Raw genomic sequence first — 24,311 nt, forward strand, 5'->3', positions numbered from 1 at the left:
AGAAAGGCTTTTCACAAGTAACTGTAGTACAGCTTCAGCCAGCAATTGAAATCTCAGTGGAGGAACTATGTGAATCAAACTGAGACGCTCAAGTACAGTAAATTATCACCACCATATGGTGTCCTTCTGAGGATTCTGAAGTAAATAAAGTGTGAAATAACAGTCATACGCCATTGCAGGAAATGTTGCTGCAAGGTTTTCTTCATTATTAAAAAATATATTTATATAGTTATTGTATTTTCTTTAATCTTGAAGAACCAAGGGATAATCCCCAAATTCCAAAATAAAGTTTATTCATCTAGTAGTCCTAGAAAATAGGATGAAAATACTCTAATAGTAACAGTACTTTTTCTTGCTTTGCCTGACTTTAACTTTGATTAAAAAGTGAATTTAATTCACTGAGCACATGTGAATTGATTACATTAACTGGAATGGGTTAACTCAGCTATTAACTACCTTGCTTATCTAAATTTGTGCTTTACAAAGAAGAATATGATTATGAATTCTATCAATTTTAACTTGTTTGTTTTTTTTTAATAGAGGTGGTTGCTCTCCAAGGCCTTTCTTTAGCAGAGGACAGTCATGTTTCTCATTATGATTTTGGGAAAATCACTGATGTAATAGATGATAGTGCCATTATCAGTTTTTATGGGAAAGAGGTGAGAGGCAGAGAGATTAGAAAGAGAAATAGTAGTTTAGTCTGTAACTTTCTTCTCCCCAGGTGATATGGACTACTGTAGCTTCCCTTAAGCCAGAGAGTGTCATTTAAACATCCATTATTTTTTCTGTTGCAGACTTTTGCCAACATTCTGTCACATTCCCTGAAGCAGCCTTGAACTTCAGCTTGCTGCTGCAAATAAGAGACGGGGTCAACACTCTGTCCTTCCTAGAAATCACAGTTGGCTATTGTGTCAAGTACGGGGCATCTTTTCAAAACACATTTAAGTAGTGGAAATTGTATGCCTTGTCTTTTATTAGTTTTGAATTTTCAAGCTTTACTTTTAGGTTTATCCTTTGTTCCTGAGCTCATGGGTAATCTAAATGCAACTAAATTTTAGATACCATTAATTTTGTGTGTGATCCACTTTATATGCATTTCTGAAATTCTCTGGGATTGTTCCTCCTTTTTTTTTTTAATTTTGTTTTGCTTTTTAAAAATTATTATTATTTTGTGGGTTTTTTAGCGTTCTTTTGTTTATTTGTTAGTTGGTTAGGTTTTTTTGTTGTTGTTATGGTTTTGGAGGTTTTTTTTGGGGTTTTTTTTGGGAACAGAACAGTAGAATCAAGACATTTCTTTAGGAACCATTACCTGATAGGTAGACTCAAGGAAAGTTTCCTACAACAATTGAGACCACAGCCACCATACAGCTCCTGCAAGACTGCTGCTTCCTCTTGCAGGTGTAGTATGTAATCACTTTGCCAGAGATTTATTGCACTGAATAATAGATTTCCCAAACAGAAAAAGATAATGGTTGTCTTTGGCCATTTGAACCTTCTTGCAGCATAAAATGATAATAAAATTGAACTTTCAAGTATTCTTACCAGAATGTTTAGCTCACTCTACAAAGTCATGTAACATGTAGATCTGAATGTAGTAACCACTAAGTTAACAGATTTGGCCATCAGTTGGGATTTACAGATGGAATTTACAGAAGTCCTTTTTGTAAATAAAAGCATGATTGGTATTTGGGGGTGATCTTTTCCCCCTAAGTTATGTAGCCTTTCAGCCAGCGTGTGAGATAGTATGTCTATTTTTTTTTAAATATGGAGTTCTTCAAGAAGATCCAAAGGGAAGGATGTCATTCCCATTATGAAGACTGCCACGACTATGATTGTGAATTTCAGCTTTCTTGTGTCTTGTGACCTTGAAAGCAGGGAGAAAAGAGATTTTCCTGTAACACTGATGGTATTTTAGTTGTTCAAGGTTTCATTACTCCTCAGTTTCTCCAGTACAGGTGGGTGAGTGCAGACTCTTGATGCCAACTATTATAGACAGATTCACAGAACTTCTTTGGATCTGTGTTGATAATGATTTTCTGCATCCCACAGACAGAGAGAATGCAAAAAAAAATTAAAATTGTGCTTCACAAATATTTGTGAAAGTAAGTTGGTATTCTGCATTATAAATAAATATAAATTATGAATAAAGCTAATATGGTGTCTTCACAGGGAGCCAATGCTGAAGCATTTCGACAGATCAGCAGCACCTGCACGTGCAAAAGGTGGCCATTTGGGTTTGTAAACCCATTGTTTCTTCAGATAACAATCCCAGTGATCACAGGAATGATATTAGTGACCATCTGAGACAGCAAAAAGTTAATAAGTGTGCAATTGTTTCCACTTCAAAGGCTCTAAAAAGTTATTTTTGAAAACAAGAGTGGTATGAAATTTCAATACATAAAACTAAGAAATTGAATAGTACTTAAGTGTCATGTATATTCATTTTATCTTCTGACTTTAGTTTCCAAATGGATTAAAGTTACAGTCCTTAGTACAATGTGCTACAAAATTTCAGTGTTAAGAAAACAGAAAAGGATGGCTCAATTTAATATACATGTGCAAGTGAAACAAGTTCTTTGAAACACAGTGGAGAGAAAGAGGAATGTTTATTTTTAAAATCTCTTTATTGCTTGTCTCTGCCGAGTAATATCACTCCAGTTAGTATCCAATTTAGTTCTCTAATGTAGCAGAACCTCTCTGAGTCAGAAGAGATAGAAGGAAACTTCTCATGTGTTTTTCCAGAAAGAAGGAAAATGGGGCTGAGGCATGGTTCATATGGTAAAATTTTATTGTATATTTATAATAGCATTATCATTGTATTGTGATGACCTTGGATCCCTGAATTGATGTCTGTTTTCTGCTTTTCAACTAAAAGAAGAAATAGAGACTTATGATAGTTAAATTGCAGGGTTTTTTTACAGAGTTGATCTAAACAAAGATGCTTGGAGCAGTGGAAAATAAGTTAATGAAAATCTTTATTAAACTGTTCACATATTTTAAGCAAACTTATCCCTGTACTCCTAGAAAGCCTAAAGCCCAAATACCCCAGTGTTTTGCTAGGAGGGCAAGTATTCCCATAGTTCAGAAATAGAACAGAATTAAAGCTGAGCCTGATGTTGCTGACCTTTCCACATTTAGGAAGTCTGAGGAATATGAATTGCTATTTTGGAGGACTTCTGAAATAATGTAATAATTCCTTGTGATCTCTATCCTCACAGGTTCTATAATGTCCCTTTCATCAAAATGTCATCCAGTTTTTATATTAGGTAAATGTTTCTTCCTTTTTTAGTTTCCCACTGAGGCTGGTATTCATAGTTTTCAGTTGATAACAAGACTTACTCCTGGATGCAGAAGTTTTCATAAATGTTGGCATAGTCTCCTGAGTCTGATGCAATTAAACCATTAGTGAGGAGCTGTAGCTTTAGTACAGTGACTGAGTGCATGGCAAAACTTCAAACTTGGTCCAGGCTTTCTGAAAGGAAAAAATTCCAATCCACAAGGATTTTAAAGTTTTTCGCAAACCCATGGTTTGGACAAACCTCTAAAAATGGAATAAGACCCTGTGTTGCCATTGGGTGACAGATTGGGAAGGGATGCAGGAAGGCAGCTCACTCCTCTTACCTTGCCCTGAGAACCTTTTATTAAGGTAAGGGATTTTTGGGGCTTTTAAGTTTCAGTGGATGGCAGTGCTACAGGAGCACCATTTTGAGACCTGGAATTCAGCTAGAGTTCAGCTGTCTGTATCTGAGAGTCCTTTGAGCTCCATTTATAGTTAATGGAGAAAGGAGAGAGGTTCTTCCAGGGTGCAGTTCATCTCACCTGTTTTAGACATCTATTTATTGAGGAGATGACTCATTCCTTAGATATGATCATTTATCTTAACTTTGGCAATATATGTGTAACACCCTTCCTACTTAATATTGAAATAAAAAATATTTTATCCATCATGGATTAAGAGACTTCAAATGTATAAATGGTAGGTTGCTTTCATTCTCCTGATCAAGGAGGATTTTACATAAAGGTGCTTCCTTATGTAATTATAAATCAAAGCTCTTTTAGCACTGATAACATTCTTAAGCAATATTTAATTATCATTCATATTTGTTTGAATTATCCCTCTCAATGAATTCTGTTCAGAATTATTTAAGTAAATGAGCTCTTCCTGAGTGTCATAAACGTGTTTGAAATGTATATGTATGTAAGAATTATTAACTACTATACATTGCCTACCTCTAATAATATAATCAGATCTTGAGCCCCTAATTTTTGGTTCAGTAGTTGAACAGTCTTTGCTATGTCTAGACTATTACAGAAGTAGGTTTGAGGGTGTTGTTATAGTGCATCCTTCAAAATAAATTAATTATCTTTTTCTTAGCTGTGATTTATTCTTTATTTCAGTGGTACCACATCTTGTAAATTCACCAATGTAAAGCAGTCTTACTATGTATTCTGGGGGGGGGTTAAAATTTTTTTTTTTTAGTTGTTTTAAGTATTTTTTTTCTCTAAACTCATATTTAAATCCTGTGACATTTAATTTCCCAGAAAAAGATGCATGTGTATTCTATATTTTTCATTTTATGTTCTGATTGTGCTTCATACATAATAATATAGAGCGCCTCCACTTGTCTGCCTTCAAAGATAAAATATTGAGTGTTTCAGTACTCCCAGTTACTTGAATGCTTGCACCAACTACAGTAGTCCTATTGCATTTCCTTGCTGTAATAAACCAGCATTTCTAAATTTTCACTTACTTACTTGCACTTCTGGCATTGGTTTATTAATTATTAAACAACCTATTCTCAATATGGCCTCTATTTACTTTCATAATACCTGACATGAAAATTACTGTTGTATAATATTGCAACCTCCAGCCTTTAATTTTGTTCTGCTTTCTCTACGAGTCATGTCTGATAAACTTGTAGAAAGATGGTTGTCCTATTTCCCTGGAAGCCATCAGAAATCACATTATCCTCAGTTTTGTAGATGGAATCTCACGGTGAAGGAACCAGAAGTATATTTTGTGTGTATTTTATTTTCCAGTTTTGTTCATCAGCGCTCCTTAACTCCTCATGTGAACCGATGTTATTTCTTATAGAATATATCATTACTTTCAAGCCTTGCCTACTGTCTTTGAGATCCTTTCTGGCTTGCCAATGCATCACATATCCTTTTTTCCTGTAAGGAAATGTACCATGCCTTTCCTCTCTCTGCTGTACTACTGAGTTGTGTTTTAACTTGTCTTAGTGTCCAGTCTTAGTGAGAGAGTTTGTTTTTTCAGACTGCTCAAAGTCCTGCTGAACATTATGTGCATGCTCTTAACATGTCTGTAGATTAAGTGGAATTTAACCTTTTGATACTTTGTTTTAGTGAGGATCCCTGGGTTTTTTTCCTAGCTAAATTTTTATTTCACTGTCATATTCTGGTTTCTTCAAATACCTCAGAGCAACTGATCCAACTCTTGAATTTATTTTATCTCTATTGGAGAGAAGTCACCTTCTAACTTGGACTGTTTGTAGGTAACCCTAAAGCCCCCTAATTAACTTCCCCCCTCCCACAAGAACCCTACATGCCTATCAATTATCTTTACACACAGCTCGTAGGTTTAACATCAGACTTCCTGATTAAGTTTCACTTCCGTGATCAAAAAACACAAGGAAGATACAGTAAGAAAATGGCTTTCTTCCTTTAGAGAATTTGAGAGGAACTTAGAGCATTTTGTAGGTGACTTCATAGAGGTATATTTTAAATAGATATGATCTGTTTGATAGTCACACATAAGTAAGTTTTATGTGAAACTATGTTTTCCATGCTGCCATTCCAGGCAGAAAGGAGAGTAATTAACATTTTATACTGGAATATGTGTTATTATAGCAGTGTTATTATTACTCTAGTCTTAAAGATCCAGTCTGAAATACACAGGTGTTTATTTTAGGTGAGACTAATATTGATTGCATTAGTTTTCAGATTAGACCCAGCTACTAGCATTCTACTTCAATGAAAAAAGTAGTATTTTTTGTGACAGCCTGTACTGTGGTAGTTTACCCAAGTAAACTTAATTGGAGTAACTTGAAGTACTTTACTTGTAGTTTACCCAAGAAAAAATCCAATATTTCAGGGCTCTTTCTTCCCTTCCTGTCACAATGAAAACCATAAACATGGTACTTTTAAAAAATATCTGATTTCTTTTGAACAGAAAAAAAAATCCAATGCAGATCTGATTTAATTTCTCCTTTACACAATAAAACAATGAAATATTTAGGTTTTTTTATTTCCTCTAAATGAAACTTTTTCCTTCTAGCCAAAATAATATTTTACTGTTAACTCTTGGTGTATTTTTGCTTAATCTTTTATTTTTGATTTGTCTCTCTTCTTCAAATAAGGTTCTACAACCTGTTTCATTTTTTTAGTCCCAAATGATGTGTACATTGATAAAAATGTATCTCTGCAGTTTGTGTTTCTTGGATGTAAGTTTTCACTTAATGCTTCTAAGCCTCTAAATTTGAGTAATGTGTTCCATTGGAATGGAAATAGGGATAATTATGTTTGCTTGTAACGCATCGTATATGGTGAGACCTCTATCTTCACTAATCCCAGAAATTGTAATCTGTCCTATGCAATTACTCACAATTTACATTTTGTCCATGTAATGAGGAAATTTTTTCTTATCATTCAAACATTTGTTTTGTACACATATATTTATATGTCTGTACTGAAGGTCCTAAGGTATAACATTTTAAAGTGCACTGTATATTCTGGACAACAGGAAATCTTAGTAAAATATCTGACTGTGTAATCCATCTGGTCTGACCAGTTCTCATTTGTTAGGCATCTCTTATGATCAACATCTGGTGGGATTAGACTGCCCTGAACGACAAGGATTTAGCTTGCTGTACTTACATGCAGCTTTAGTGAACCAAAAGGTCATTGGAAATATCTGTTAAAAGCAAAGTAGTATGATTAATCTAAAATTATTAAATTCATTTTGTAACTGGCAGCATTAGGATTATGTGGAAATGTGCCTTTAAACGTATAATTTGAAACCTAGTTTGTAATGTTGGTCAGTAGAGACCCCTAAATCCAACCTATCGTCACTAGATTGACAGTTCAGAAGGAATATCACTTTTCTTTACTATTTTTCTCAGAAAAAAAACGGATAAAATTGGCTTGCAAAAAAATTAAATACTGTGGTCAAATGGATGCTAACTACTTAAAAAAGGTCACAAGTTTCTTGCAGTAATAACCTCACTGAAGTGGGTAATCTCCTCTCTCCTAAAATAAAACCACTATATGTGCAACTTTTGTATCCTTGTGAGGGACAGGGTCATTTATACATTGTACACAGAGAATCATCATGCAGAGTTCATGTAGGAATTAAAAAACAACCAAAATTCAGTGTCAGGGCTCTGAGAGCACCAAAAGCCTTCTACCTCTGAGTAGCCCCCCAGGGCTGCAACACACACCCCCATCCCGCCCCAGTCCTTTCCCCAGCCCTGACCCCATTTCAGCTCAACTCAGTGCCATCACTACATGCCCTCATGATGCTGTGGGGTGCTGGTTTCTCATTCTCTCCATCACAGCTATGCCTGGCAGAGACCCTGTAGGCTTGTCCCCAGTCCTGTCATTTTGGTGTGGACCTGCCCAGCAATCATGGGTTCTGTCTGACCCTGGTTATTTTTTACTAAACCTGATCGTGTTCCAGACTTGAGGATCGATTTCCCCACTTTACACTGGACCTGCCTTATCACCATGAATTTCTGTGGACGTGTCACCTTGTGGCTGAAATTGGCTGTTCTCTCCGAGCCTGCCCTGCTCCCCTCGCTGGGTGGCTGCTGATGTGGTCCCCTTGGGGGCTGTGCTATTGCTCCTGCACCCCTCTTCCTTAGGGAGTTAGACCATGCTGCTCCTCAACAGGAGCTCCTTCCTTTCCTTAAAGTTACATGCATTCTTTCTGGTACAGACCACAAGTGTGTTGCAATTTTATCTCCTCTAGACTCACCATTTTTTACAGCCCACTTGTTTATTTTGTCTACACTCTCAAATTTTTAGAGATTAAGAAAATTTAAATTTCTTCCTTTGCAGTGCAAGTTCTTTATTCCTCAAAATCCCTGTATTTCTTCTTTCACAGGTGCAGGGTGAGGGACTTTGTTGTTCACCTCTCAAACATCACTAAATTTGATACAAGAGCTATGAGGTAGGCAAATATTGCTGCCATCCACTTTACAAGAAAAATGTACAGCTCGACTTGGTAGCAAACTTTAAAACCTTTATTTCAGTCATAGGAGCTGAATCAAAGAGCAGCTCTGGCAGAATGAGAGAGTAAAAACAGTTCTCTTACATTCCATCTTCTCTTTTACCTAAAGCAAAAGGGCCATCCTTTTCTTCCTGCAAAAGCACCCCTTACAAACCCTTCATTTTTTGGAACTTGTTCCTGAGTAAACATATTTGCACCCTGGTAATTTTTGCAGTTGACCACACAGATTAAATATGTAGTATGGTTAAATACTGATTTCATCTAGGTTTGTAGGCAGAACAGTGCAAAAGTGCCTTTCACGGGTTTGTGAAAGTTTTCAGGTTTATTGATGATCAGGTAGTTCCTGTTTTGGGAAAATGAAATATTGCTGTCTTTAAAGTATGTAAAGTTGATATCAACAGACGTAGAGCTACAGCCTTCATTAAATTGTTAACAAGGGCCTAAAACCCCCTGGAATTACACTGCTTCTGTGTTACAATCGATGCAAAATTTCCTTAGCAACTGTGGATCCCCATAAAAACTTAATGCAGTTTTGCACTTTATACAGCAGTTTCTGAAAGTTGAAATTATCCTATTTGCACAACAAAAACCAGAAGCACAGTAGTTTACAGTTCTCTTTACTTGGAGTTGGTGGAATGAAACAGTTGCTGCTGAGCTCTAAAACTGCTTGTACTAAAACTGCTGGTGCTACGCTTTCCAGGACTGCAAGCATCTGCTAAAACAAAACATGCAGCATTTTGTAGTCTCAGCTTCACAAATTCCATTCAAAATAGGAATGTTTGCGTCAGGATTCGCAGCTCTAGAAGTGGAGGTGACTGACTTTGAACCTAACTCCAAATCAGAGGAATCTGTGCTTAAATTTATCTGAAAGAAGTGAATAACCTCTGTAGAAAGAAGACCACAAGTTTCCATTCCATGATATATTTAGAGTACTTATAAAGGAAGAAAAGAACCTGTGGTTGGTGGAGGGGGAAATAGGAAGTAAAAACTGGAAATATAGTAAACTGGAAAATGTAGAAAAAATGCTCCCAGACCAGGGACACAAGACAATGTGTCCGACATAGGTCAGAGCATTGAAAGGGCAACATCATCTTTTAGAAAAACCTTGTGAATTCTTACAAAGCTGCTAATATCTTGTTGGGATAATGGGAATCACCTTTCTTTTGGCAAAATCTCCACAACAGATGCATCTGGAAAACGGCAAATATCTGCTTGCAGCAGTAAAGGGAAAGGTTTTCAACTTCTTTGGCACAAAATCTAGTAAGGTGTATATTTTGGGAGATTAGTCAGTAGATAAATGAAAAGTCTAGGAGCTCTGAAAGCCACAAATACTTTGCTTCTAGCAGATGAGCCAGGGGAGATGTCAGAGAAATTTCTCAGTGGCTGAATTTAAATAAGCGCTGCTCAGAACAGATCCCAAACAGATGCAATTTAATTCCTCAAGTGCAGAGTTCTGAAGGGATGGAATCCCAACAAGTCAGTAGACTATCTGAAGTATAATTTTTATAATCATCAGTCTTATGCCCATCACTGAAGCCTATCCATAAGTATTAATATTATTTAATGTGTGGTTTTTGTCATTGTTCTTACGTTAATAATGGTCTAATTTGACTAGACAGTATTTGGTAAATCAGCTGTTTTCTGCTCAGTTTAGCTGAGTAATGTTGATCTAGTCTTTCTTTGATTTTAAGACTGAGTAGAATTGGTCAGAAAATATCAGAAAAGCAAATCTGAAACTAAAGTTCTTGTCATACAGAAGAATGTAGGACAGTATTGGGTAGAAGCATATGACAAGTTGTCTTCCTTTGGAAAGTACATTGATGCTAAGTAAGAAAAATGCTACTTTTTGTCAGTAGCAAATGATAGTTCTAGTGTTCTCTTACACTAGGTAGAAGGATTTTGGACATTGGATAAATTATGATAAAGAGAGGTTTGTTTTCTTGTGTTATCACTGATGTCTTGTTTTAAAAAAAGCAATTTTTCTTTCTATTAAGAAAGACCTCTGTTGCAAGGAGCAGTTAATGGCATTGCTGGAGCTAAAATAACAATAATTCAGTTTTACTAGTATAGAAGCAGAAAAAGAAGTCACTACTGATCACTTTTTGTGACACATTTTCACAGAATGAGTTTAAAAACTGGCAACTTCACAGAAGGATAAAGGATGTAACTCAAATCTTGGCAGGCTGACCATTCTGACTTGCTTCTCTGAGATAAAACAATTTTAAATAAAAAAGTTACTTATATGTCCATTTTTCCTAATAATTTTAAAAGGTTATAAAGTAAAAAATGTGTCTTAGTAATTTTAAAACATGACTAAAGGGGATAAGATGATATAGAGGCCATGAAAGAAGTAATTAAGGCAGCTGGTGTAGTGATGATTGTCAGGAAATGACCCATACAGAGGGTCATCAGAAAGTATCTGCATATGACACAGAGGCTTCTAAATTCTCCAGTTTAATATCACGTATCTTCCATCCTCGGTTTTCTGCGTTTGCATGTGGGATACCTGTTTTACACTGATTTGCTTCTCCTATTTCTGTTATTACAAACAAATTAAATAGACAATCACTGCAATTGATGTGATCATAATTCTATTAACTTAAAATTGGTGTGCCACTCTCTTCATTTCAGTCTGTAATCATGTTGCAGACTAAAATTATTTTTGCTTATCTATTAGGAATAGTAATGTGAAACTGGCTTTGCAGTCATGTGGCTGGAGGAAAACCAGCAGTGATTAAGACAGAAAACCTTGAAGTAGTTATATGGGAAAAACACCTAAATTAGAAAGCCAGATTGCTTTGTATGTTATCTGGCTTCTTTGTGCTGTTAGGCAGCTCAGAGGACAGTCTTGCCACTGTTAAACAGGTGAAAAAAATCTGCTAGTACCTGGTTGCATGTGCCACCTTCAAGCCAACTATACATCTTGCTGCCCCAAGGTGTGATGAGTGGTCTAAGAGAGGGGTAGGCCACAGTGGGATTTACTAGGCTTTTTCAGTCCCTAAGTGATGTAAGATAAGCTCTGCTGGTTCATACTAGGACCAGCTGAAATAAGTGCTTGAGAATGTATGAGTTTCCTTGTTGAGTCTTTTCCCCTTGATACTGTCTCATACATCACTTCAGCTACAACAAAGTTTTTGGTCCCTACAAGCCTGGAAATACAGAAGCATTGTCCATCCCCATGACACAAAGTGGGAGCCCAGTTGGTGGGGTTGTGTGTGAACTTTTTTTTGCCACACGTAGTAAAGTCTTTTATGCTCTGCAGCCATTGATAGCAGATGGTGGTCGAAGAGGAATAGCGCCTTGATCACATTTTGGGTGAAATAGAAAAAGCTATGTGGGTGCATATATCATCGTCAAGATCATTGCTCGTCATTACAGATATAAAAGCAGCCCATCTGCTTCCTTCTCACTGGCTCTTGGTTCACTAGTTTGCCTTTTTCTCATCTTGTGACAGGTGAGGAATGATCTGACTGGCGTCCTTTATGGTGAAGACATCGAGATTTCAGATACTGAGAGTTTCTCCAATGATCCCTGCACAAGTGTAAAGAAGCTTAAGGTATGTGTTGCTGTTTGATGAAAAAGAGAAAGTGATAATTTTATTTTTTTTTTCTGTGAAGAGGATTAAGGAAACAAAATTTGTGTTAGAATGATGTATTACTACATTCCATTGCACAATGATATAGAAAAATGGCATTTTGAGGGTCTAGTCCTTCTTAAGTTAATGTAGGTCTATGTGTATAGTAAATATTTTTAATAGTTCCCAATGGTGATACTAAATAAAGGAAGTTGTTGCTGGCTTAATGTTTGCACTTAAAGCCCCAATCATAGTGATATACATGTGAAAACTCTTGAGGTTTGGAACCAGAACCTTTTTAAGGTAAATTATCATGTATAAAGGATATTGAGCCTCTTTCCATTAGCTCCATTACACATTTTAAATTGAATTATTTGCTAACATCATCTGCATGATTTCAAATGAATCATAAGGAAAAAAGAAAGAAAAACAAATTTGTTAGCAGAATAATTTCCCATTCTTCTCTTATTATACTGATTTATTAGACTTCTGCCACCTCATAAAATTAAAACTATATTTTAGCATTACCATGCAGCACAACCAGCAATAAACTAGACACAGGAGATATGATTCTTAAACTGCACAGGAACATGAAAAAATGATTGAACAGCAGGAGAAAACACTTTTAAATGGCAAAGACCAACTTGTTTCTGGCATCAAGTACATATAACACACAATCAAAGCCACAATCCTGCAAATGCTTAAATATGTGTAAAACAAATTACAAAAAAACCCTAAATTATGTTTAAAAATAAAAATAAAGCAAGAACATTGACCTGTGTAAGACTAGGCCACTACTGAGGCTGAAAACATTCTGGAGCATGGTAAACTAAGTATGCTTTATTATTTCCACAATCTAGAGATGGAAGCCTGAATGAAAGTTCAAAGCATTATTAGGTAAAGATTACATTAGTGGAAAGCCATTTGTGTCTGTCCAGTTTAAGCCAGTTTGCATTTCCTGTGTGGAAACCTGTCTAGGTTGAAGAGATTCCAGTAGATGTTGCAGTAAAGTCTATATTTTCGACTAGCATTGGTGTAATAACAAGAAAAAAATGCATATTAAGCATGGATCTTTAGCCTGGAATTCAGAAGAAGCAATGTGATTCTAGCTTTCCTCTGCATCAACATGCTGGGCTGCTTTGCAGGGAATACTAGAAGACTGAACTAACAGTATATTTGTTATCTCTTGATTTCTTTTTCAAAACAAATTTTAAAAATAAATAAGCAATTATCCAGAAAATTGCTTTTTTTGACAGAAGTATAAGGTTAGTTGCTGTTAGGTACAGGTTAGACACAGAATTTAGCTAAGCAATTCTAAAAAATGATAATTCTTTTTTTCAACATGTAAACCTCATATAGGTAAACTTATATCTGCTTACCTGAAATAACTTTTATTTTCACAAACACATTTAAATTAATGAAATTGATGATTATAGAATGGAAAACAGAAAAATATGTTATGATTTGCAGAAATATATTTTATATTTCTCAGTAACACCTTAGTTTCGACTGCATTGACTGCACAGTTGAAAGGTAAATTTAAGCTTAAGGTTTTAAAGAAAACTCAGTTTTGTGTTCAGAGAAAAGGATACATTTGTACATCCATGTAAATGCTTGAAAATTCTAAGGATTCACAGACAAATTTTAAGAGCAATAACACTTCTGCTTCCAGCTTTTTCGTATCTTGCATGTAGGACAAAAGAATTACCATCATGTTATGATGGTGGGAGTTGATGTCCTCCAGTTCACCTTCACTGTCAGCAATTCCATAGCTAAGGTCAGAGGCTTATCTATAGTTCTTCAAGTGGACATCCAAGCATTTAGAAGGCAGAACATGTGGCTACCTCTGCTGTCAAAGTTACCCAGGTTTTTGTAGATTTATTGATAACCTCTTGACTGTCAGATACATGGTGGAGAATAAGACAGAGTATCTGAGCTATTCAATTTAGGTGTCTCATAAAGAGCCTGCCAAGACATTGACTTTTCCTGGCAGATGAGATATTGTAGCAATCCTTCTCTGGAAAGCTGTATAATACAACATTGTGGTGTTATTCATTAGAAATGAGACAGATTAAAATCTGATCAAAGAAGAGAAGCTCCGAAGGCTGAAAAAAAAAACTAGCTGCCTATTCCAGCATAATATGCATCACTCAAAAACTCTGAAAAGGCTAAAGAGTGTCTCGTGTCTGAGGCTGTTAGAAATGGCAGTGAAGAAGACAAGTTCTTCCTCCCTCAGTTGAGCATCTTACATGTTCTGATCCTCCCTCTCTTCAGGGTTTATATTACTCAGCTCCTGGTGCTTCCAAAGACATTTTATATTTAGTAGCCAAAAAATATCCTCACCTATGTGAAAGAAAGAAGGCAGAAAAAGAGTAATTATTTTTGAAGCGGTACTATAGTCTTAATTTATAAAACATGTTTTTATGCAGGGTTTGCCACAACTGTGGGTAAATGAAATGTAACTATTCTTCATTTTCTTGTTTGAACTTCAGTCCATATGGGAACATATGTATTTCTTACTGAGGGGCAAAGCTTAAATGCTGATATTGCTACTGTAATCTCTGGGAAGAGTAAATATGACAGCTCACCATCTGGCAAACAGTCTAAACATTGGTCTTTTTATGTAAGTGCAGCTTTGGGAGTTGCCTTCCCCCGGGATGTTTTTAATCATCTTGTAGATCACCTGCCTAGTTCCATGAATTAAAACCTTTTCTGTCAAGTATGTTTTAGCTCCATGCAAGCAATTTACAGCTCTCTGAAAAAGAGACTTGACACTTGCTGGGATCCAGTGGGTGATTTCTTTGATCTCTATGAGGAAGTTCCACTGTGTTAATTTGCATCATTCTGCAAGGGTTTGTGTAAAGGAGTAGTATATCCTTGCAAGGAAATCATGCTGGCTAATGGCATGAATGAATGGGTAAAAAAGTTATGCCCAGCAAGCATCTGATGCATCTCTTTGCATGAGTCTGTAATGTGGATTTTGACCCACGAGCACTGACATGAACCCAGCTCTGATATGGATAAAACCTCTGCAAAGGACTTGAGCTATGTGCAGTTGCATGAATTTGAAGCTTCAGTGTCTCTTATGTGGGATGGAGCCAGCAGACCCAAGCCTGGCATCCAATGAATCTAGGCTTACTTGCAATCTTGAATGGATTGCTTCAAGAGCAAATTTGGGAAAATGTGGAAGGGGATGCAGAAAGTGGAGCTCAGGAGGAAGAGGCTGGCTGAGGAGTGGCACTGTACAGAGGAAGACTGTTATGCATGAACGAGAAGAGCTGTTGTATAGACTTTCCTAAATTAGCTCCTAAATTGCAAGTGTTCTGACACACAATTCCTTGGTTACATAAGTGCGTACTAAATTATGTGATAATCAGGTGGAAGCAATGTCTTAAGGCGTGAAACCACACACCACAGACACTATGACTTCAGTCTGAATGTTGTCACACAGCCAGTGGGCAGCATTGCTGCATGTGTACTCTGGGATTATTATTTATGAAGCCACACAGTTTACGTATTTTGTTTATTTGTTTGTTTAATTGCTTCTCATCATGTTATAAAATGGAATTTAATTTTAATTATTAGGTGCTGTGCCATTTATTTATTAATCAAACTCTGCTACTCTTTTTTAAAATATTAAGTCTGCATTTTTATGTTCAGAGCAGTCAAGTGACTCAGAGCTGAGGTTCCAAGAATAACCATTTTTTTTTTTAATGTGAAAAAAAGAAATAGTAGATGAGGTGAGTTTTGTTGTGCATAATTCCTAAATCTATTTATTTTCCTTACAAAAACTGTAATACTATTGCTGTAATTTGTGTAATTTGTTTGTTTAGATTCATGTAACCTTGTTAGATTTGTTTATAAAGAATATAATCCACTTGAAAAAGATTTACATTACTTTTTCAGTCTGGCTAAATATAAAAATGAAGAGAAGCAGGCTTACTGAAAATGCACAGGTTCAGAATGAGCAAAGCACATTACATTATTTCTCATTTAAACCATGCTAAGAGTGATACTATTGTCATGCATTTAATTAAAGAGGCATTCTAATATCTTACTGCACTGTCCATCATAACATTTTCTGCTGAACAGGAAATAAACAGTGAAATCATCTGAGCTAGATTTCTATCTTTGACAAATTGATTTAATTAAAACTTAAATGGTTTTTGCCACTGAAAATCATACCAAATCATATGTTTGTTTTTTCCTTGGAGAGGGAAAGAGCTATTAGTAATTCTAAACAGGTCTTATATGAAAGAAATGAAAAATTTGATTTGCTCAAGCTTTTGCAGAGAACTCTGCCTTTGTGTGAAAGAAAAGGTAATGTGAAGTCATAAAAGTGTGTTTTGTGGATATTAGAAGTAATATTTTATGTTAGGAAGAGGTTAGTCCTGTTCCTGAAGAAATGTTTTCCTGCATATGCTCCTGAATTTAGGAAGACTCAATGTTTCTAAGAATGAGAGTAAAATTATCTTTGGACTTCAGTCATAGCTTCTTAAACTGCGATGATTTTTTTTTAATGTGTGGAGGTGGGAGGGAGTATAGAAGGAGTTGACCATGCATTATAGTGACTATAGAGAAGATGTTGTTTTAGTAAAACCTTTAAAAATTATACAAGCAGGCATAGTATCAAGGCATTTGATCTCACAAATCTCATTTCTTAATTTTACAGTTTTATTTCATGCAGAGAGTGATAAGTTTGTGTCTTCAACTGGTTCTAATATGCAAAACTGTAGAAGAAATATTGCAAGGAAGCAAAAGAATATTTGATATTTTAGTGTTATTGAATACTAATATTTGGCTGTAGTATCACTTTTACTCTCATTAGTGCTATTGCCTAATCATTTTCTACACCTCAGTTTTTGATTTTTTTTCTTTTGCGGATCTTCAAGTTCTTGACCTTAAAGAAGGTGAAATAATTCTGTATTAATTCTGTCTGCAGCTGTAATCTGAGCTAACTCCCTGCATGATCTGAATGGCCAATTAAAATGGTATCTGGAAGCTGCGACTGTGTTTAACTGCCACGTATTTTATTCAATCTGCAGGGTAATGACGTTCGGATAATCCTTGGCCAGTTTGATGAGGAAATGGCTGTGAAAGTTTTCTGCTGTGTAAGTAAATATACTTAATTGCATGTCAGACTAAGGAATGTGCTGCATTTGAATAAAAAGCAACTTGAGCATAAACATTTCTTCATGGAGTTCAGCTCTCTGAAGGTTTGTAGTCTAAGGAGAGGTTACACATGCTTAGTTCCATTTATCTTTCAGTCAAATGCTTTGTACTTTACTTCAGTGGAATTTTGGCATAGGCTACATGGTTAGCTTCTTCTTTTTAGTACTTTCCTGTAGCGAAATTAAATGCCAAATCAAACTTCACATCAGATCTGAGGAAATACTTGTGTTTCTAGCAGATGATAGAGGGGGAACTGCAAGATTTCAATCTTGTCCAAGAGCTGTGTTCTGGTGAAAATGTCTGTGTGTATGGATTTTGCATGTTTTGCCTTTAAAGAATAAGAAATTCAAGCCAGTTTCTATACATCCTAACTCAACAATACTAAAAATTTCCGCTTCTGAAAGTGTTACTAATTGTACAGTTGTCATTCCCATCTGACTGCTGTAACTTTTACATGTATTACATGAAAGCAAATATTAGTTGGTAAAAAATATAGTTTTGTTAACCATAACAGTAAGACTAGCAAACATAAAATTCCCTATCTTCACCATTTGTTTGTGTGAATGTGCTGCAAACTTATCTACTGTTATTGCCATTAAAAGTAGCAGGATTAAAATGTGGATCTAGACTTGTACCAGCCTGAAAAAAATCCCAAAGAGAAAGGTTTTAGTGGCCTAAGTATTGAATTCTTAGTCTAAATAGATTAATCCAAGAACACAGTAAATATAATGGAAAAGCAATAATGACAGCATCTAAATTTCCAAGGGTGTTTTTTAGTGTTCACGTAGTGAGACAGTTACCTATCCTTGGAAAGAAAGGCAGAAGTTCAAAATCTGAGCACTACATGTGCCTTGATACATTTTGGCTCTTACTCAGCAGCTGTCCCAGTTGGTGGCAAAATTTGGAAAGGATATTGTATAGTATATTTGGAAGGAACAAAATCTGTTTTCATCCAAAAGGAAATAGAAAGTATTATTCTATTTTTCATTCTTCTCATCTCTGATAGGTCTTTGTATATAGATCTTTTTGTACAGCCATTTAAACTGGATTGACAGAGATAATCTCCTATTTTTTCATTCCTGGAAGAAAGAATGGTACTTCTGCAGCCCAGATCCTCCTCAGATCTCTTGGGCTTGGGCTGCATTTCCCCAGCAGAGGGATGCTGGTCAGAATTATCTTCCAGTCCAACATTAGCAAGAGATTGACCTAATTTCTAGTTGCCCTTAATTTCTATTTGCATTTCTCTCAAATTCTCTTCCAAATCCATGTGCTTGTGAAAAAATCCTAGAATTCCTTGGAGGGGCAGGCTGTCCTTCAGTCTGCATTGCTGTCATCTGAAGGGTTCCAGGGAGAGGATGTCTCTGTCACACGAGCGCTGGCCGCAGATTTCTGTGGCTATGGTTTGGCGTGAACCTGGGAAATGTGCACAACTCTGAGAGGTTTAAAGAGTGATGGCTGCTTCTAAAGTACATTAGTGTCAAAAATAATAGGGTGGATTTTTCTGGAGCCTGGAGAGATCTGAAAAATCCTGTATTTAAGCTTGTTGAAATGTATTTATTTGAGAGTTTCAGCAGGAGACTGAATGCAGGAGAGGGCAGTTCAAAGTAGGTCATTTATATATTAATGCACTACAATATGTCAGAAAGCTTGTTATTACTCATAAAATGTATTGTTGACTCATGCACTCCTACAGATATATGTCTAAGAGTACAATAATTTAGATATGCCAAGTTTTTTAACTCCTCTTTTCCAGGTGTATCTTCAGATAGGTTTCACTTGTGATTTCCTGGGTTTATCTTGTAGAGTTACTGACTTCAGTCAGGAAAAGACTTTGAGTTTGTTAAAGGAAGTTGCTTTTCCACTAGTGCAAGACTTTTTTTTTTTTTTTTTTCTTCTGATTGTGGCTATATCCTAAATATTATTTGGTAATCACTTATGTAGGTGGCAAAACCTTTAAAGTGTGCCTCACTTTTTTGCCTGGATTCAACAGCTATATGCTGTGAGGTTTCCTCAGGACACCCATAGGAGTTTATATAAGATCATGTAAATCTTTAGATCATGTAGATCTTTAGGTTGTAAAAGACCTTTAAGATTATCAAGTCCAGCCATTGACCCAGCACTGCCAAGCTCATCACTAACCATGTCCCTGAGTGCCTCATCTGCACATATTTTGAATGCCTCCTATGACGGTGCCTCAACCTCTTCCCTGATCCCTGATAATCCTTTCAGTGAAGAAGTCTGTCCTAATATACAATCTAAACCACCTCTATTGCAACTTAAGATCATTTCCTCTTTCCCTATTCCCTGTTTGGAAGAAGAGACCAACACCCATACCCACCCACAGCCACACCCACACAAAAACAAACAAACAAACAAACAAACAAACAAGCAAAAAAAAAAGACTAAAAGAATAATGCAGTAGCAAACTTTAAAAACAGGACAGGACTGGTTCAAGCTAAAGTGAATGTTGGCAGGTATTTCCTACAAGGATTTAAATGAGCTTAGCTGTTCATTTATCACCAGTGTCAAAAACAGGTAGCAATTTTAGTTCTATGGGAAATCTTAGCTTTGTAATTAATTTTCACCTCAGTGGGATGAATGGGATGTTTTCTTGGAACAGAAATTAAGGCCTTTTGGTCAAAACTTAATACTTCAACAATCAACAAATTGCCGACAATTGTTTACTACACATAAGAAATATCTCTTACATGAATCTCTTTGTTGTAAATAAGAATTTATTTATGGATTGAAACAAGAATGAAATGTTTTAAAAGAAAAAAAATTAAAATTCCGTTTCACAAGGACAAAAATTGTCCATGAGAGTTTCCTGACTGCTTGACAGCAACTTGGGGCTTTGCATCCTGCATAGGGCATGGGAGAAAGATTAAGGAAAATGGATGACTACTTTATGCTGTTCTGTTGGTATAAAGTATGTGAAACACCTTCTTGCTCTTGTCTGCCAAAAAAATCTTCCCCTTAGAAACTGGAACTTGTAACTATTGGTCTATGTGCAATCAAACAGTTCAAGAAAGATCCACGTGTTTCAAGTACTTGTATCTTTTCAGCATCAAAATCACCTCCATTTAGCAGAATCAACTGGGAGAAAATGCTGGTAAAAGAGCATTATTTTGCAATAAGTCTTCTGGTACCCAAGTGCTGAAATGTCTGAATACTATCAGCTGTGCTGTCACTAGAAAAATGCCTGCAAGGTCATGGTGCTCAGCCTCAGAGGAGCTGGTTTTCTTCCTACTTTTGCCTTCCCCAGACTACCCTTCAAGCCCTGTCATTCCACCAGATCTCAAAGCAAGAGTTGACAGCTCTTGCTTTGTTAAACTAGATTGTTACAGAGATCTGAAAATGTAACCAGTCTTTCAGACAGCCACGTTGGGAATGATCTGTTGTTTCTAGGATGAAATTTCTGGCCATTTTGAAACTTTCAGTCTTCAGCTCATTTCCCAGGGCATTCGCAGATTAGGCAGGAAACAGTACAAGTGCTTATGCAAACAGAAAATTTCCAGCAGCTCTAATTTCAGAATCGTTCACAGCCAATACTTTCTGGCAACACACAATTTGATACTTTAATCTCTATAGAGCAGGGGAAGCTATATAAGATTGTCCTTCTCTGAAAGCACTTTTCTGTGTCAGTTTGCATCCTCATGATTGGAAAACTGTCAGATAAAAAACCCTGAGTCACTGAAAGGTCTTGAATGACCTAACTGAATAATGAAAACTCTTTCAGAAGGAAATACTGCAGGATGGAATTGCTATTTTCCTCGCAGGTGGCCCTGGAGGGGAGGTGGGTAGCAGGACAGAAGCAGATATGTTTCTGGAAGGGCAGAATTAACAAGCAAGAGAAAGACAAACTGTTTATGTGGATTGTGGAATAAGTAATATATGAGATGCAAGACGCCAGGTTTCAGACAGGACTTTCAAGCAGCATTGTATACAAAGGCATGAAATTTGATTTTGGCTGAACAAAAGCTTCTGCAACCAGGGGCCAAATAAATCTGCTTTGTGCACAATACTGTTATGAACTGAGCTGGCACCATTATAATAGACTTCACAGATTTAAAGCCCATTTTTAATTTGGGTATTAACATATTTAGGAGGCTGTCCTATTTAATATATTCTGCTATTGATCTTTACTTCTCTGATAGGCTTTTTGTATGATCTTTGGGATACTTTTCAAAACAGCTATTTCAGAATGTATCCTGTTTGCATTCTTATAATTTCCTCCTGTAATATTTTCTGTGAAAACATAGCAGTTTTCCTGTTACAAGCTCTAAGCTTGCACCATGTACTTCTAAAAATTAGAATTTTTATCTTAGGTCTTCTCTCTCAAGTATTGCTTATATTAGGAGCCAAAGAAGCATGAAACCTGCAGTTTTGAAATGGAGTCTGACTGAAATGTCAAAAGAAAAATATCTAGTTGCAAGACAGTGAGAGAAACGTCTGAGATAAAATTTGCTAATTTTATCCAAGCACACTCTTCCCAATCAAAGAGAATACTTGAGAATAGATCAGCTTTTAGGTACAACAGCATATGTCCCTGACTAAGAAAGTATTTCTGTTTCCTGTTATATATATCTCTGCTAAGTATTGACAGAAGATAACTATAATCTTAGTATTGCAGTGGGCTGTATTCAGTATTCCAACAATACAGAATTTCATATGAAGACAATTCTTGCTGAGGAAAAAAAAAGTCATTAATATTTTGCTTTATCAATTCTCGATTCACTCATGCTCCTCAGAAGGAACAGCAAATTTAATGTTACTGTGGTCTGCTTTTATCAGTCACCTAATACATATTTGCCACATGTGATTTGATGGTGCCTATGATCCAAGTTTTCTAGTTTACCTAGTCCTTAGGTTAATTTAAGTGTGATAATAACTTAGTTTAAATGTGGTAGCATGGTGGTTCCATCACTTATGCAATAGTTGTGTTATGAAGAACTTTCTGTGGAAAACTGTGCCTTCTGTTTGTGTTCCTCTTTAACTCCCTCAGTTCTAGAATACAGTTTCATTTTTCTGTTTTATAAGAAATTATTTTCACCGAAAGAAAAACAGGGTTTAGTAAATTCTCATATCCTGAATTCTAAAGTCAGGAGTCTACCAAGTCTTCATTATTAGCAAGTAATTATTCTAAACTGTTCAAAATACTTGTGTACCCCAATTACACCATGAATTCATTAATAATCAAAAAAAATGTTAACAAAAAGCAATTGATTTTAGGTTCAATACCTCTATTACAATGTCCATTATATTTTCTGTTTTTCTTATTTTCAGGCTTATGATGAAGAAATGTATGGCAGCAAATACCAGTGGATTATTCCAGGCTGGTATGAAAATCTTTGGTGGGAATCCTGGATTAACTCCTCACAGTGTCTCAGCAAAAATCTTCTTGCAGCCATGGAAGGTTATATTGGAGTGGATTTTGAACCTCTCAGTTCAAAAACCAATAAGACTATATCGGGAAGGGTTAGTATTTTTCTGCCATCTGTGTTGTTATACCATCAGTTCTCTCACTGCTGGGTTGGCACAGTAAAAGCACCAAGGAGGGAGGTGAAGCTAAAGGGTTCTTCTACCAAGTGACCTGGCAGCCATCACAGTTAGTTTTACCACTTTACACTAGTTTGCAATTTTAAAATATTTGAAAATCAAATCTAATTCTCTACAGGGTAAGAAAGCAGTGAAGTCCCTTGCTTCAAATCTACCCTCTTCCCCCATTATGAACATTATAGTTAAATGTACATCAAAGTTTGAATTGCAGTTTTTAGTATCATGTGCTGTGTTTCTTCAAGTTAAATAGTTGAGCACAGAAACAAAAACCGCTTATATTTAAACCTGCAAACAGCCAATTTGAATGGTGATTTGTGCCTCTCAGAACTAGGGGGCAGGAGGTGAAGCTTGCTTTAAAAAAAAAAAATGTGGTGTTTCCATAAAGCAGATACAATTTTATCACAGGACAAGTCCATAAAAACTCTGACCAATGAATATCCATGCCTGATTTTGCTGCTTTTCATCTTTTTTTTTCTATCTGCCTTTCATGCCTTGCTGAGTGATCACGAAAGTCATGATAGCACACCATCCAGAACATAGTGAACTTGTAAAATAGAGACAAATTGACACTCAAATTTCATATTGAGCAAACAGTTGCTCAGGTAAAGGTTATTTGATTTGTGTTATCCTGTAAAGTGTAATCAGACCACTAATTTGCAGGGATACAGACTTATTCTCTGTTCTAGTATTATGGCTTACCAGTGTACAGTTTTCTTTGAACTGGAGCCTTTTGTACAAAAGTAAAACAAAGCAAGTTGTCATTTATACAGTGAGGCAGTACAACTGCTTTCAGACTCTCTGTCTTCTAGTTCTGCTTCCCAATCTCACCAGCAGTTTTTAAATCAGGTAATACATGTTTCTTGAATTTTATTTTCTCTCATAATTTTTATTTTGGAGGCCTTTTCTATATTAATTATGCACATCTCTAAATTGGAGAGTGCAGTTTGAGGTGTTGGTTTAGATTCAACTCAGCAAAACGTTAGATAAAATGAAGTAAAACTGAATTTAATCTCCTCTGCAGACTCCACAGCAGTATGAAAAGGAATACAATGCTAAGCGTGGTGATGGGCAATCCAGCAAATTTCATGGTTATGCCTATGATGGAATATGGGTGATTGCCAGGACCCTGCAGCGGGCAATGAATTATCTGAATGCCACCAACAAGCACCAAAAAATTGAAGACTTTAACTACACAAATCACAAACTCGGCAAGATTTTTCTGAATGCTATGAATGAAACCAGGTTCTTTGGAGTGACGGTAAGTCCTCATCACATAATTGTGGGATGCAGTAGACTTGTGACTTTGTGTCAGTAGTGGAAACAAGTATTAAATATTAAGTAGGCTTGAAAAAGAAACACAGTTGTGTATTTCTTCTATCTTCAGAGCTTCCAGTTCCACTTTATATTAAAAATTAATGTTGTTGCCTTGACAGTCTTGCTCATTACCTGTCTTCAGATGCCAAGGGATGACACTGTACAATTCCTCAGTTATCGGATTTTTTAGCATGAATGTCATCTGAATTAACAAATCAAAGTGGTCTCAAGGGAATCACAAATTTTGTAAGCTGCAGTGACCTTTTAAGCAAATGTTTTAGCAGTTAAAGATTAGCTGGAATGTGATCCGAAAATACATATTTCTCTCCATCATTTAGATTTGGTAATAGGTTATAGTACACTGTCTATAATTCCAGTGCTGTACATCCTAGATATTCTTGCAACATCCTTCATTTGTGATTTAAATTTATTTATAATTTA

The 24,311-nt window shown here is 36.0% G+C and overlaps 1 protein-coding gene across 2 annotated transcripts in view; it reads left to right on the forward strand.

The window, feature by feature from the left end:
• Positions 1-24,311, forward strand: part of GABBR2 (gamma-aminobutyric acid type B receptor subunit 2) — a 460,220-nt gene that overhangs the window by 208,267 nt on the left and 227,642 nt on the right. For both annotated transcript variants that reach the window (XM_014875208.2, XM_088171908.1), the window contains exons 4-7: positions 11,706-11,807; positions 16,871-16,936; positions 22,284-22,475; positions 23,578-23,814. In XM_014875208.2, coding sequence (XP_014730694.1) covers positions 11,706-11,807; positions 16,871-16,936; positions 22,284-22,475; positions 23,578-23,814 — 597 coding nt within the window. The remainder of the gene's footprint in view (positions 1-11,705; positions 11,808-16,870; positions 16,937-22,283; positions 22,476-23,577; positions 23,815-24,311) is intronic.

Source organism: Sturnus vulgaris, chromosome 1, assembly GCF_052056855.1.
Source record: "Sturnus vulgaris isolate bStuVul1 chromosome 1, bStuVul1.hap1, whole genome shotgun sequence".
Taxonomy (NCBI): Eukaryota; Metazoa; Chordata; class Aves; order Passeriformes; family Sturnidae; genus Sturnus; species Sturnus vulgaris.